Below are 15,933 nucleotides of genomic sequence, written 5' to 3' on the forward strand. Positions count from 1 at the left end.
CCGGTTCACTACTATCATATGTTGTACATAATCAAAAGACAATGAATTACTGGAGATAAAAGATACTTCCCGTAGCTTAAAACCCAAAATCTCATTCAGCTATGTATTGTACACTTCGGATTCCGACAAGCACCTTGATACAGTGGGAAGACGACGAAATTTTTTTGGAACATTTCTCAATTTATGCGTGTCATCCTTGTACAGGGGCCAAGCATTGTTATGTAGCAAACGTATAAAAAGCTTTGAAGAATAGCATGACTGACCGTCTTTACTAGTCAGCAGTGAGGCCCCAGCCCAATCTCCCTCAGACAGACCCAAGTGGGCTTTTTCTTCGTGGGTTGGATTCAATTTATTAAATTTAAAATTATATTATTCATTTTCTTAGAAAAATGCAAAGGGAAAAAAAAAAAAAACTTTAACGAAAAGCACCCGGTACTGTTCACTTTAATGAAAAACCATATTTTTACACTAAAAAGTCAATTATGGTACTATTCACTTTACCCTTTATTTTGTCCTTATCATTAAAACTCAAAGTTTTCAAGTTTTTTTCATTAGTTTTCCTAAAAAAATAAAGATAACAAATTTACCAAAATAAAAACCATTCGTTCTTTTGGTGAATGTTGTCAACTTTTTTATATTAAAAAAGGCTCGTGCCATACACATGAAATATTTGCGAGAAGAGAAGAGGGAAAATGCTCACAAAAATAGATGGAGGTTATTTTGAGCAAATGGGCATGGGTGCGAGATGTTCGCGGTACTGTTGTGGCAATGATGGCGGGAAGAGTTGAAGGAGTGCGATCACCATTTCAGGTGGAGCTGATGGCTCCCAGGCATGCACGCATTATATTTGAAGGAGATTCAAGGGATAGATCACGTGCTTGAGGAACCACCCAACACTATCACCAACTTGTTAGAGAATAGCTCATGTGTTTAATCTTTACGGTGTTGTACGCCTTTTCCTTAGACGAGTTGAAAGTTTCGGCAAGGTTCGTTGTGTTCTATCTTCCATATGATATGACGTTTAATGTCTATGAATATCGTACCTTTAACATCAACTCAACATCCTTAGTATTGTGTGTTGAATTAACCAGTGGAAAACTGCACAGAAGCTTTACTTGTACCAGCAACATCCACAAATCCTTCCGAGCACAAGTCATTGCTTAGGTCAATTGGGACGGCAACTATGGCAACACACCCCCTGTGGTCCAATCCAGGAGGAAAGTAAATAAAACTAGTGTTGCATTCCTTTTTGGGTTGTGAGTTTTAAAAATTAAAAAAGTAAATAAAAGTGGATTGGTGTGCTATCCAATGTACTCCTGAAAAAATGAGAAATTTTTTATTATGACCGGAACACGAGAGGTACGCCAGGTGTTTTTATATAAGTGATAGGAAATTTTATTTTTTAAATTATTAACTTTTTAACACAAATATTCCATCATTTGTATAGTGATATGCGGTATACCATTTCATGTACCGTTCACACTGAATGATGCACGTTTAACGAGAAGGCTGACTGCATCCACCATAAGGATGAATGGTGCACATTTTGATAAATTAAAGGACGTAAATTAACGAAATATTAGTTAAACGACTAATCTAATCTCGAATGCGAGTTTAGGACAAATTCTAAATGCAGTTTATTGATACTTATTTCCACTCGTAGATGTGAAGTTTTAAATTCAATTCACATGAATACTATTTGATAGTTAAATATAGAATATTCAATAATCATAATATTATTGGATTGCTAGAAGCCTATTCGAACCCTCTCTTTAAAATTTAAAGTAGATGCTTCCACACGAATTTCAGCAATCACTTGTTCTTATTCTATAAATTGAAATGAATCCAACGATTGATTCATTTTTTTAAACTGTGTTTAATGGATATCTTTAGGTCATTATTCAATTTTCATAAATTATAAAAAGCCTTTCCAATTTTAGATTTTTCAAAACAACTCCTTACTCCAACTTTTTAACCCATAGATTGATTTCAAATTCATGAACCATCCCCCGGATTTTTTTATTGATTATATAACGTGTATAAACACCACATTATAAAAAGAGAGATGAATTCACAACCTAAAAAGTATTTCGAAAAGTGAACGTTCTTTAGAAAAGTAATTTTCTGAATTTTTTTAGTTTTCTAAACTTTAATTCAATTCATGATAATTGTTATTCAACGTAAGTTTTGAATATTTTTCAGCAAACCCTGGTAATGGAAGAAGCCTAGAAACACCACATATCATGCTTTCTTAGTACCTAAGAAGTAAAAGTTATTACAACTTTTTAAATTATTTATTATTTTTTACAACTTAATTACAATTAAAATACTTGAGAGAACGAAAAAAGTAGAGAAAAAGCCAACAGCGGAAAGAAAAGATACAGCAAAAGAGCTTTTTAAACACAAACTGGAAAAATTGTAGTGGGAGCTTTCTGACCAAAGCCACCCAGCAAGCATCTCCTCGGCCCTCTTTTGCATGCTCGAATGCGCACCTTTAGGTTTCACGCACGTCATACGAAACTACCAGCATAACACAGTCATGTAATGTTATTAATTTACTTTACATTTTGAGTAAAATAAGTTGATGTATCATGATAAATTACATACTGATGTAAGATTTACATACTCAACAATCTTTTTTTTGTACAACTTCATTTTAATTTAACACGTGTACAACACATGTTGAATAACGTAAGAGCATATTGCCATCAGGCTTAACTTGCGACAAATTACGTAAACCTAACACGTATGAATACATATTCAGTAACGTGAACTGTTGGAACTAAGACGTTAATTTTATAACGTAGAATTCATGTTCTCAATAATTTGTAGTTTTACCTCTCATTGCTAAAATGGGCCGAGGGGTAACACACTCTCTAGTCCTCTTGGGCAGCACTGTTGCAATTGGTGGAGTGGCCTTCCCCAAAGGAAACCATGTATTTTTATATGTTGTGCTAAGATGCGCCATCTTCCTCTCTCTCGTCCTTGAATGCTCATCTCTCTCTCTCTCCTTGCTTTCTCTATCATCTCTGTGTGCTTGGAGAATGGTCTCCACTGGAAAAGCATGGAAAAGGCAACACACATTTGTTGAAGAAGATTCTACTTTCTGTCGCAACGTTTTGAAAGCCCAAATCCCTGCTACTACTAATAGCAGTGAGTGTCGTTTCACTGCTGTAGTTTTTTTCTGGGCAAGGCAAATCTCTGCTCTTCTTTCTCTCTCTAACAGTTTCCATGTCAGAAGCATTGTTTATCTTGTTTTTTTGCTTTCCATTAAGGTAGCATTTTCAAACACATCTCTGGAACTGCGTGGCAGGAAAAAACACTTCTCTGAAAAGCTGCTCTAAAATCCATTTATTTTTATTTATTTTTTAATCCCAGTTCTGTTTGATTATGGGGGATATGGAGATTTTGGGAAGTGGGTAACTTTTTTTTTTTACTGATATTTTTGTTTTCTTTGGGGACTTGAAGCTCTGGAAGTGTGGATGCATGCAGTGCAAAGATAGCAGATTCATGATTTGGAGGATGAGACCTTTGATTCACTGGTGAAAGATGCCAACCTTATCTGTGTATGCTTGAAAATTCACTGAGAAGAAAGGTACCCACTTTACTTTTTCCCTTTTTCTTGTTACTTCTACAACCTCTGATTCCTCCTGGTTTCTGAAGATTTTGAATTTGTTGGGTTTTTATTTATTTATTATTATTTTCAGTGACCAGATTAAAAGGAATGCATGTAGTGGAAATTGTGGAAATTGGATGTGGAAGTTCTTCTACCGTAGTTTCTTGATCTGATGAGTTCTTAAAGTAGTTAAAAATTGGATGTGGAAGTTTTGGTTTTGTAATTTCAGAAACTAGGAAGAAGAGATTGTGTTGGTTTTGGTAGAATTTGTTAATCTGGAAAGATGGGTTGTGTTGCATCTAGGATCGATAAGGAAGAGAGGGTGAGGGTTTGCAAGGAGAGAAAGAAGCTAATGAAACAGTTGGTAAGGTTTAGAGGTGAATTTGCTGAGGCCCAATTGGCTTATTTAAGATCATTGAGGAACACTGGATCAACACTCAGACAATTTACCGAGTCGGAGACGTTGGAGCTTGATAATACTGCTCCATACGGCTTGGAGTCGCCAGCTTCACCATCTTCCCCTTTGCCTCCTTCTCCTCCGCCGCCACCACCTTTGAGCCCTGATGAAACGGTGGAATCGCTTGAGGAAAAATGGGAAAAGACTATGAAGGAATTTAAGGAAGACGAACAGGAAGAGGAAACCGTTGCTAATGTTGTGAATTCGCCGCCTAAGAACCTGCAGCTCGCAGAAGCCATCGTGGAGGATGTATCAGTGAAAAAGCGGCATACTAAGGACACTGCAGATGTGCCCATGGTACTGTGGAGAAGCAAGAAGACCTTGGAGGGTATAGCTAAGGTGTTAGATGATTATTTTCTGAAATCATCAGATGGTTTAAAGGAAATTGCTGTTCTTATGGACATCAGAGGAAGGGACGCTTTTCTGCCACTCAGTAGTAGCGAAAGCAAAAGTAAGATGTTGATTTTTGGATTTGGTTTCTCCTATACATTGTCTCTTTTTATTTCTTGATGATTTTTTCTTTTGACAGAAACATAAACTTTATAACAAAGTTGGAGAAAAGTAAATGTAGCATGGTAGAGAAGTTTGTAAAATTAATTTTTACACTTCTAACTCGAAAATACATATCACATCAAAGTCAAATTTTCACATGTATTAGTTCTTTACAACACTGTGTTATCGTGCAGCTCAATGCAGTCTCTATGTCTGTGTACTTGTGGTTACTGGCTATTTCACTTATTAAGCTCTTCCACATATTTTCTTTGCTGTGCGATTTACAGGGAAGAGGTCGAATTCCATAAAGGTCTTTAGTCCATTCCCATGGGGCTGGTCTTCTAGGTCACTTCAATTTCCTAAAGATGAGGCTGAGTCTAGTGGTCCAAATGAACCATGCAGGCCAGGAGCTCATTGCATCACACTGAAAAAATTATATGATCACGAAAAGAAACTTTACAAAGAAGTTAAGGTAAGAATAGTAATTGACTAGTGTATCCAGTGAAGATAATTGGAATGTGTATTTAAATATGACAAACTAGCCTCGTTCCTCTCCTCCTAATTCTCCTTTTCCAGCTAGCCTTGTTTCTAGAGAATTTAATCATTTTTATTGTGCAGGAGGAAGAGTATACCAAATTCGAGCACGATAGGAAATCCAAATTACTGCAAAAACAAGAGGATGAAAACAATGACTGGACCAAGACTGAGAAAATTCAGTTAAGCGTTGAGAGTGTGGAGTCTGAAATCTTTCCTCTTCAGGATTCAATCAGCACTACTTGTTCTTCAATAGTGAAGCTCATAGATAATGAGCTGTATCCTCAGTTGGTCACGCTAACTTCTGGGTATTGTTGAGATTATGAAAGCCATTGTTTTTTTCTTGGTCTAGAAAAATAATATGGATGCTATTCTATTAGCTTTAAATTATGTAGGACAGTAGAATGTATAAAGTACTCTTGATCACTCAGGGAAAATTGTTCGTCACGATGACTCAAATTACCCTTTTACCGAAGAAAGGCTTGATTTAATTGTATTTGTTTTGTCTTCAGAATTAAAGTTGCCTTACCCTGAAGATGGAATTGTCAATTGCCCTTCTGCACCTTTCAATGGAATGTGGTGAAACACTTCCCTGCTTATTTGTATCCTGAGATGTCTTCTTTGTATGGCCCTCTTGCAGGCTTTTGGAATTGTGGAGAACGATGTATGAATGTCACCGAGTTCAGCATTATGTTTCCCAGCAGTTGAATATTCTTACTGATATTCAAAAGCTAAACTTGAGTAGCAACTATCATCGCCAAGCTGCAGTTCAACTAGAAACCGAGGTCTCTTGTTGGTACAACAGCTTCTGCAAAGTCATAAAATCTCAAAAAGAGTATGTTAGAACACTTTCCAGCTGGATCCAACTTACTGACAGTCTTGTCGATGATGATCGAAAGAGTCTGTACTCATCTTCTGTTCACCGCATATGTGAACAATGGAATCTTGCCTTTGAAAGATTACAAGATAAGGTACTTCTGTTATAACCTTATGTTGGCTATCACTGATTTTCCAGAAAATCTAACGTTCTTAAAAAGAAAATTCTTGATGATCTTATCTACTATGAGCTACTATATAAATGTTGTCACTAAAAGTGGAGTGCACCAATAGATATGTTCCCATTGCTCGTTTGGTCAGAGGAAGGTAAATTGCACATGGTAGTGGAAAGGACGACCTGTTTTTCAGTCTTTCTCACTTGTATAACAAAATACAAGGAGTTGGGCGTTTGCTGTGCTGAGGCAAAACATGTGGTTGGCCTTTGACGGAAAAACAAATTTACGTGCATTTCTTGTTGCATATGATGAGAATGGAGAGGGTATTTGATAAAGAGTATTAGATGTTGAGGTATTAGGCGATCAAGATGTACTAAGATATGGAAGTTAGATGAATCAATTAGATATAGTTCAAATCCTCGCAATTATTTTGAAGTTAAGAATAACTGATCACTATTATGAACCATTCTATTTCGTAACCTAGTTTGTGCTTGGCGTTGTACTTATAACTCTGAAACTATAAATTACCTCCTGTGCTGTTTTATGTGGGGAGCTTTAACTTTTTATGCTTTTTTGTGCTTGCAGGAGGCAGCAGATGCCATTAAGAGCCTTCTAGCAGCCATCCACTGGATTCTCATGCAGCAAGAAGAGGAGCACAATCTGCAGAAAAAATGCGAGAAACTTGACAAAAGGCTGCAAAAGGAGTTAGATTCATTAGTTGAGATGGAGAAAAGGAGCACTGCCGAAGGCAAGTACTCCTGTTTATGCCCTAAGCATCCATTGTCGCTTAAGCGTGCTAAAACTGAAGCCTTAAAGAAGCAAGTGGACGGCGAGAAGGCTAAGTATCTGAACTCGGTCCAGGTTAGTAAGGCCATGACGTTGGAAAACCTGAAAACGAGCCTTCCTAATGTATTCCAAGCGTTAATGACGTCTTCAAGTCTCTATGTGGAAGCCATTGAGTCTGTTTGTGGGCACATTAAACCAGCTGATGGTTTTGATTCCACTTCTGATCACAATAGGGGTGTCTCTTCAAGTCATTAGCTAGCCAGCTAGGCAGCTGTGACAAAAGTTGAAAAGCTCGTGTATTTTGGTTAGGCATGGCCTTACATTGATCTACTAGATGCGTGAGCTGCCTTAATCAGACAATCTTACTGAAATTTCTCTCCTTATAACGAGTTGCAAAACCAAACATAAAGGTAAGAAATACAATCAAAATATTATAAAAAGAAACGTGAAATGCCTTAGCATCATTCAACTTGTTTTTTTATTTGTTTTCACTTGAGGTTGAACTAAATATATGGGACTAAAACAGATAAATGCTAAGAAGACTTTCTACCATCTCATGGTTTAACATTAACTCTCGTGTCTCCCTAGCATACGTAGGTGTGAAGTTTTGTCAGGTTCAATGCAAAATGTGGAAACCTACATAATCTTGTATTCTGCAAGTTTGCAGAGCGTGGGAGGGATAACATGAGTATATATAGTGTATCATAATTTGTGTTGTTTGCTTTTTACTTCTTAATTACTTTGCAAAACAATAAACAAGTAGTCAAGCGGACTTGAACATTCAATTTTTTGAAACGTTTTTATTGTCTAGTCAATGAGAGAGAGAGAGAGAGAGAGTAAAACATTCAAGTTCAACTTACTTTAATGGCGAATTTGATACCTAATTATTATGATTAGACATGAAGTGTGAGAAGTATTTTCTCAGCACAAATACAAAGTAATCGTGTTAATGATTCAACTTCATATGAAAAAAGAATTGCACATGTTGTTAAATTAAAGACACGGGATGCTACAACGTCGTATGCTGCCGTTAAGAGTCGCCGCCGCGGACCACGGGAGGATACATCCTCCTTCTCAGGTTCTTGCAAACGGGTTCACTACTATCATATGTTGTACAGAATCAAAAGACAATGAATTATTGGAGATAAGAGATACTTCCCCGTAGCTTAAAACCCAGAACCTCATTCAGTTATGTATTTTACCCTTCGGATTCAGGCAAGCACCTTGATACAGAGGGAAGATGACGGAAAAGCGGCAAAACAAATTTGGACCATTTCTCGATTTATGCGTGTCATCCTTGCGCAGGGGCCATGCTAATCTTCTCTGTATCGTTCCAATTTTATCGGATGTCCCCGAAGGGACAAGCAGTGTTATGGAGCAAAAGTATATAAAGCGTTGAAGAATAGCATCACTGACCGATGTGGGACAAGTGTTGCCTTGTTTTCAAGGCTCAGTTTTCCTTCTTTACTCGTCAGGAGTGAGGCCCCAGCCCAATCTCCCTCAGACAGACCCAATTGGGCCTTTTCTTCGTGGGTTGGATTCAATTTATTAAATTTAAGTTACAATCTTCATTTTCTTAGAGAAGCCCAAAGAAGAAGTAAAACAAAGATATCAAACTCGTACATAAACCTTTCGCCCCTTTTGATAGCCAAATGGTCAATGGGTGGATCAAACTTCTTCTAATTTTTATTACAATTTTCAAGTTTTCATTGCTTACTAGAAAAGAGTAAAATATAGAATTCGTCCACGAATTCACACCCTAGTTTAGAATTTGTTTCTCAACTACTTTTTCGTTAATTTACGTCTCTTGATTTACCAAAATAAGCACCATTCGTTCTTTTGGTGAATGTTGTCAGCTTTGTTGTTCGAAAAGGCTCGTGCCACACACATGAGGTGTTTTTTTCAACGATACATTGGGAGAGAAAAGAAGAGGGAAAATGCTCACAAAAATAGATGGAGGTTATTTTGAGCAAATGGGCATGGGTGCGAGATGTTGGCGGTGCTATTGTGGCAATGATGGCCGGAAGAGTTGAAGGAGTGCGATCACCATTTCAGGTGGAGCTGATGGTTCACATGCATGCATGCATTATATTTGAAGTAGATTCAAGGGATAGATCACGTGCTTGAGGAACCACCCAACACTATCACCAACTTGTTAGAGAATAACTCACGCGTTCAATTTTTACAGTGTTGTCCTCATTTTCCTTAGACGAGTTGAAAGTTCAGGTAAGGTTCGTTGTGTTCTATCCTCCATATGATATAACGTTTAATGTCTATAAATATCATACCTTTAACATCAACATAGTCTCCCTCAACATCCTTAGTATTGTGTGTTGAATTAACTAGAGGAAAACTGCACAGAAGCTTTACTTGTACCAGCAACATCCACAAATCCTTCCGAGCACAAGTCATTGCTTAGGTCAATTGGGACGGCAACTATGGCAACACACCCCCTGTGGTCCAATACAGGAGGAAAGTAAATAAAACAAGTGTTGCATTCCTTTTTGGGTTGTGAGTTTTGAAATTTAAAAAAGTAAATAAAAGTGGATTGGTGTGCTATCCGATATACTCCTAAAAAACGCGTCACGTGGCTTTTTTAACGATAAGGCTGACTGCATCCGCCAGAAGGATGAATGGTGCATGTTTTGATAAATTAAAGAATGTAAATTAAAGAAATATTAGTTAAACGACAAATCTAAACTCGGATGCGAGTTTAGCACGAATTCTAAGTGCAGTTTGTTGATACTTATTTCCACTCGTAGATGTGAAGTTTTAAATTCAATTCACATGAATACTATTTGATAATTAAATATAGAATATTCAATAATCATAATATTATTGGATTGCTAGAAGCCTATTCGAACCATCTCTTTAAAATTTAAAGTACATGCTTCCGTGCAAATTTCAGCAATCACTTATTCTTATTCTATAAATTGAAACGAATCCAACGATTGATTCATTTTTTTAGACTGTGTTTAATGGATATCTTTAGGTCATTATTCAATTTTCATAAATTATAAAAAAGCCTTTCCAATTTTAGATTTTTCAAAACAACTCCTTACTCCAACTTCTTAACCCGTAGATTGATTTCAAATTCATGATTTGATTGGACAACGTGTATAAACACCACATTATAAAAAGAGCGATGAATTCACAACTTAAGAAATCTTTCGAAAAGTGAACTTCGGTACTTTAGAAAAGTAGTTTTCTGAATTCTTTTAGTTTTCTAAACTTTAATTAAATTCATGATAATTGTTATTCAAGGTAAGTTTTGAATATTTTTCAGCAAACCCTAGTAATGGTGGAAGCCTAGAAACACCACATATCATGCTTTCTTAGTACCTAAGAAATAAAAGTTATTACAACATAATTACAATTAAAATACTTGAGAGAACGAAAAAAGTAGAGAAAAAGCCAACAGCGGAAAGAAGATAGCAAAAGAGCTTTTTAAACACAAACTGGAAAAATTGTAGTGGGAGCTTTATGAACAAAGCCACCCATCTCCTCGGCCCTCTTTTGTATGCTAGAATGCGCACCTTTAGGTTTCACTCACGTCATACGAAACTACCAGCATAACACGGTTATGTAATATAATAATTTACTTTATATTTTGAGTAAAATAAGTTGATGTATCATCATAAATTACATGCTGATGTAAGATTTACACATTCAACAATATTTTTGCTATGCGACGTCATTTAAGTTTAATATGTATACAATACATATTAAATGACGTAAGAACATATTGTTATCAGGCTTAACATGAGACAAATCACGTTAGCCTAACACGTAAAAATACATATTGAGTAACGTTGACTGTTGAAGCGAAAAAGTTAATTTTCTAATGTAGAATTCACACCCAATAACTTGTAGTTTTACCTCTCTTTGCTAAAATGCGCCGAGGGTAACACACTCTAGTCCTGTTGGGCAGCAGTGTTGCAATTGGTGGAGTGGCCTTCCCAATTGGAGATAATGTCTGTCATTCGTGATCGTGAGTTGCTTCTTGGGGAGAAATTTTTCATTGTAACCGAAGCACATAGATATATCATGTATTTTTATATAAGTGATGGAAAATTTTATTTTTTAAGTTATTAACTTTTTAACACACATATCATGCTATTTATTTAGTACACGTGATGTATCATACCGTGTATCGGTCACACTGAAAATTTTCTGCTTCTTGGGTAAGTATTTTTATATGTTGTGCTAAAGTGCGCCATCTTCCTCGCTCTTGTCCTTGAATACTTCTCTTTCTCTCTTGGGTCTCGTGCTCATCTCTCTCTCCTTGCTTTCTCTCTCTTCTCTGTGTGCTTGGAGAATGGTCTCCACTTGAAAAGCATGGAAAAGGCAACGCACAATTGTTGAAGAAGATTCAACTTCCTGTCACAACGTTTTGAAAGCTCAAATCCCTGCTACTACTAATAGCAGTGAGTGTCGTTTTACTGCTGTAGTTTTTTCTGGGCAAGGCAAATCTCTGCTCTTCTTTCTTTCTATAACAGTTTCCATGTCGGGAGCATTGTTATCTTGTTTTTTGCTTTCCATTTTTTTAATTAATATGTTTATTTATTTTATGAACGTTCAAAATTTTATGTAACTAAACAAAAAAGGTAGCATTTTCAAACACATTTCTGGAACTGCTTGGCAGGAAAAACACTTCTCTGAAAAGCTGCTCCAAAACCCATTTATTTTTATTTATTTTTTAATTCCAGTTCTGTTTGATTATGGGGGATATGGAGATTTTGGGAAGTGGGCAACTTTTTTTTACTGATATTTTTGTTTTCTTTGGGGACTTGAAGCTCTGGAAGTGTGGATGCATGCAGTGCAAAGATAGCAGATTCATGATTTGGAGGATGAGACCTTTGATTCACTGGTGAAAGATGCCAACTTTATCTGTGTATGCTTGAAAATTCACTGAGAAGAAAGGTACCCACTTTACTTTTTCTCTTTTTCTTGTTACTTCTACAACCTCTGAAGCCTTCTGGTTTATGAAGATTTTGAATTTGTTGGGTTTTTATTTATTTATTATTATTTTCAGTGACCACATTAAAAGGAATGCATGTAGTGGAAATTGTGAAAATTGGATGTGGAAGTTCTTCTACCGTAGTTTCTTGATATGATGAGTTCTCAAAGTAGTTAAAAATTGGATGTGGAAGTTTTGGTTTTGTAATTTCAGAAACTAGGAAGAAGAGATTGTGTTGTTTTTGAGAATTTGTTAATCTGAAAGATGGGTTGTGTTGCATCTAGGATCGATAAGGAAGAGAGGGTGAGGGTTTGCAAGGAGAGAAAGAAGCTAATGAAACAGTTGGTAAGGTTTAGAGGTGAATTTGCTGAGGCACAATTGGCTTATTTAAGATCATTGAGGAACACTGGATCAACACTCAGACAATTTACCGAGTCGGAGACGTTGGAGCTTGATAATACTGCTCCATATGGCTTGGAGTCGCCAGCTTCACCACCTCCCTCTTTGCCTCCTCCGCCGCCACCACCTTTCAGCCCTGATTCGAGAAAGTTGGATGATAGTCACAGAGAAGAAGTTGGTCAAGAGGAATACATAGAACGTACTGAGGATGATAGCAGCACTCCCCCACCTCCTCCAAACCTGAGCTCTTCCTCACCAGAGCATCATAAACATGATGAAACGGTGGAATTGCTACAGGAAGAATGGGAAGAGACTAAGATGGAATTTGAGGAAGACGAACTGGAAGAGGAAACTGTTGCTAATGTTGTGAATTCGCCACCTAAGAATCTGCAGCTTGCAGAAGCCATCGTGGAGGATGTATCAGTGAAAAAGCGGCATACTAAGGACACTGCAGATGTGCCCATGGGACTATGGAGAAGCAAGAAGACCTTGGAGGGTATAGCTAAGGAGTTAGATGATTATTTTCTGAAATCATCAGATGGTTTAAAGGAAATTGCTGTTCTTATGGACATCAAAGGAAGGGACACTTTTCTGCCACTCAGTAGTAGCGAAAGCCAAAGTAAGATGTTGTCGATTTTTGGATTTGGTTTCTCTTATACGTTGTCTCTTTTTATTTCTTGATAATTTTTTCTTTTGACAGAAACACAAACTTTATAACAAAGTTGGAGAAAAGTAAATGTAGCATGGTAGAGAAGTTTGTAAAATTAATTTTTAGACTTCCAACTTGAAAATACATATCACATTAAAGTCAAAATTTCACATGTATTAGTTCTTTACACTGTGTTATCGTGCAGCTTAATGCAGTCTCTATGTCTGTGTACTTGTGTTTACCGGCTATTTCACTTATTAAGCTCTTCCACATATTTTCCTTGCTGTGCGGTTTACAGGGAAGACGTCCAATTCCACAAAGGTCTTTAGTGCATTCCCATGGAGCTGGTCTTCTAGGTCACTTCAATTTCCTAAAGATGAGGCTGAGTCTAGTGGTCCAAATGAACCATGCAGGCCAGGAGCTCATTGCATCACACTGAAAAAATTATATGATCACGAAAAGAAACTTTACAAAGAAGTGAAGGTAAGAATAGTAATTGACTAGGGTATCCAGTGAAGACAATCGGAATGTGTATTTAAATATCACAAACTAGCCTCTCCCCTCCTCCTAATCCTCCTTTTCCAGCTAGCCTTGTTTCTAGAGAACTTAATCATTTTTATTGTGCAGGAGGAAGAGTATACCAAATTTGAGCACGATAGGAAATCCAAATTACTGAAAAAACAAGAGGATGGAAACAATGACTGGACCAAGACTGAGAAAATTCGGTTAAGCGTTGAGAGTTTGGAGTCTGAAATCTTACGTCTTCAGGATTCAATCAGCACTACTTGTTCTTCAATAGTGAAGCTCATAGATAATGAGCTGTATCCTCAGTTGGTCACACTAACTTCCGGGTATTGTTGAGATTATGAAAGCCATTGTTTTTTTCTTGGTCTAGAAAAATAATATGGATGCCATTGTATTAGCTTTAAATTATGTAGGACAGTAGAAGGTATAAAGTACTCTTGATCACTCAGTGAAAATTGTTCGTCACGATGGCTCAAATTATCATTTTTTTCTGTTCTCATTCATCTCAGTCACCTTAGTTATCAGACCGTGATGATATTATATCCTCCTCATGGTTCTATAAATGTCATTAGTACTCTTTCCTTCACACTTTTCTCTTGCATACAGCAGGGTGTTTAGTAGTCTTTCTAGTTGATACCAACCAAGTAGCGAATACATGGAACAAGAAGTTGTTTTATCCCTAAGCACCCTTTTACCGAAGAAAAACTTGATTTAATCGTATTTGTTTTGTCTTCAGAATTAAAGTTGCCTTACCCTGAAGATGGAATTGTCAACTGCCCTTCTGCACCTTTTAATGGAATGTGTTGAAACACTTCCCTGCTTATTTGTATCCTGAGATGTCTTCTTTGTATGGCCCTCTTGCAGGCTTTTGCACTTGTGGAGAACGATGTATGAATGTCACCGAGTTCAGCATTATTTTTCCCAGCAGTTGAATATTCTTACTGATATTGAAAAGCTAGACTTGAGTAGCAACCATCATCGCCAAGCTGCAGTTCAACTAGAAACCGAGGTCTCTTGTTGGTACAACAGCTTCTGCAAAGTCATAAAATCTCAAAAAGAGTATGTTAGAACACTTTCCAGCTGGATCCAACTTACTGACAGTCTTGTCGATGATGATCGAAAGAGTCTGTACTCATCTTCTGTTCACCGCATATGTGAACAATGGAATCTTGCCTTTGAAAGATTACAAGATAAGGTACTTCTGTTATAACCTTATGTTGGCTATCACTGATTTTCCAGAAAATCCAACATTCCTAAAAAGAAAATTCTTGATGATCTTATCTACGAGCTACTATATAAATGTTGTTGCTAAAAGAGGAGTGCACCATTAGATATGTTCCCATTACTCGTTTGGTCGGAGGAAGGTAAATTGCACATGGTAGTGGAAAGGACGACCCGGTCTATGTTTTTCAGTCTTTCTCACTTGTATAACAAAATACAAGAAGTTGGACGTTTGCTGTGCTGAGGCAAAACATGTGCTTGGCTTTTGACGGAAAAACAAATTTACATGCATTTCTTGTTGATATGATGAGAATGGAGAGGGTGTTCGATAGAGTATTAGATGCTGAGGTATTAGGCGATCAAGATCTACTAAGATATGGGAATTAGATGCTGAGGTATCTTCGTAAGCATTTTGAAGTTAAGGATAACTGATTACCATTACGAACCATTCTATTGCTTAACCTAGTTTGTGCTTGGCGTTGTAATTATACCTCTGAAACTATAAATTACCTCATGTGCTGTTTTATGTGGGGAGCTTTAACTTTTTATGCTTTTTCGTGCTTGCAGGAGGCAGCGGAGGCCATCAAGAGCCTTCTATCAGCCATCCACTCGATTCTCATGCAGCAAGAAGAGGAGCACAATCTGCAGAAAAAATACGAGAAACTTGACAAAAGGCTGCAAAAGGAGTCAGATTCATTAGTTGAGATGGAGGAAAGGAGCACTGCCGAAGATTTGTACTCCAGTTTAGGCCCTAAGCATCCGTTGTCGCTTAAGCGTGCTAAAATCGAAGCTTTAAAGAAGCAAGTGGACAGCGAGAAGGCTAAATATGTTAACTCGGTCCAGGTTAGTAAGGCCATGACGTTGGAAAACCTGAAAACCCGCCTTCCTAATGTATTCCAAGCGTTAATGACGTCTTCAAATCTCTATGTGGAAGCCATTGAGTCTGTTTGTGGGCACATTAAACCAGCTGATGGTTTTGATTCCACTTCTGAAATTGCACTTCCCTCAACTTCATAGATTTATACTGAGGGGCTAGCAGGTTATCGACGTAGTTGAAGATGTTATTCATTACAATCCTGAGGATTTTGTTAGATTGGCTGATCTTAATTGCTTTTTTAAGATGCAGTTAGTGCTGTATTGCCCTATCAACCATTTCTGTCCCAAGAAACTGAAGAGGGGGGCGGGGGGACGTTTGTAAATCGCATCGGAATGTAGTTACAGCTTTGATTACTTTTTCTTCGGGATCATTTCAATCGAAAATTAGCAAAAGAATGTCAAAATAATACTAAGAAGTACGCATAC

At 37.2% G+C, this 15,933-nt stretch overlaps 2 protein-coding genes and 1 non-coding gene across 8 annotated transcripts; 2 read left to right on the forward strand and 1 right to left on the reverse strand.

Moving 5' to 3' along the window:
• The first annotated feature begins 3,016 nt into the window (after positions 1–3,016).
• LOC126585866 (protein ALTERED PHOSPHATE STARVATION RESPONSE 1-like) lies at positions 3,017–15,923 on the forward strand. Of its 6 annotated transcripts, none has more exons than XM_050250430.1 (7): positions 3,017–3,153; positions 11,674–11,800; positions 11,913–12,855; positions 13,184–13,368; positions 13,513–13,736; positions 14,275–14,605; positions 15,199–15,923. In XM_050250430.1, exons 3-7 carry the CDS (start codon positions 12,102–12,104, stop codon positions 15,646–15,648), a joined length of 1,944 nt encoding a protein of 647 aa, XP_050106387.1. In that variant the 5' UTR covers positions 3,017–3,153; positions 11,674–11,800; positions 11,913–12,101; the 3' UTR covers positions 15,649–15,923. The 6 variants fall into 6 exon arrangements, with proteins under 6 accessions (XP_050106387.1, XP_050106390.1, XP_050106385.1 ...); XM_050250433.1 differs by lacking the exon at positions 3,017–3,153 and adding an exon at positions 3,193–3,275; XM_050250428.1 differs by lacking the exon at positions 3,017–3,153 and adding an exon at positions 3,469–3,595.
• LOC126585868 (protein ROLLING AND ERECT LEAF 2-like) lies at positions 3,469–7,341 on the forward strand. The gene is made up of 6 exons (XM_050250434.1): positions 3,469–3,595; positions 3,708–4,524; positions 4,853–5,037; positions 5,184–5,407; positions 5,740–6,070; positions 6,677–7,341. Exons 2-6 carry the CDS (start codon positions 3,900–3,902, stop codon positions 7,130–7,132), a joined length of 1,821 nt encoding a protein of 606 aa, XP_050106391.1. The 5' UTR covers positions 3,469–3,595; positions 3,708–3,899; the 3' UTR covers positions 7,133–7,341.
• Positions 8,137–8,239, reverse strand: LOC126588082 (U6 spliceosomal RNA). The gene has a single exon (XR_007611315.1). It is a non-coding gene; the product is annotated as a U6 spliceosomal RNA (small nuclear RNA).
• Positions 15,924–15,933: the final 10 nt, after the last annotated feature.

The sequence above is a fragment of the Malus sylvestris genome, chromosome 10, assembly GCF_916048215.2.
Source record: "Malus sylvestris chromosome 10, drMalSylv7.2, whole genome shotgun sequence".
In the NCBI taxonomy this organism is placed as follows: domain Eukaryota; kingdom Viridiplantae; phylum Streptophyta; class Magnoliopsida; order Rosales; family Rosaceae; genus Malus; species Malus sylvestris.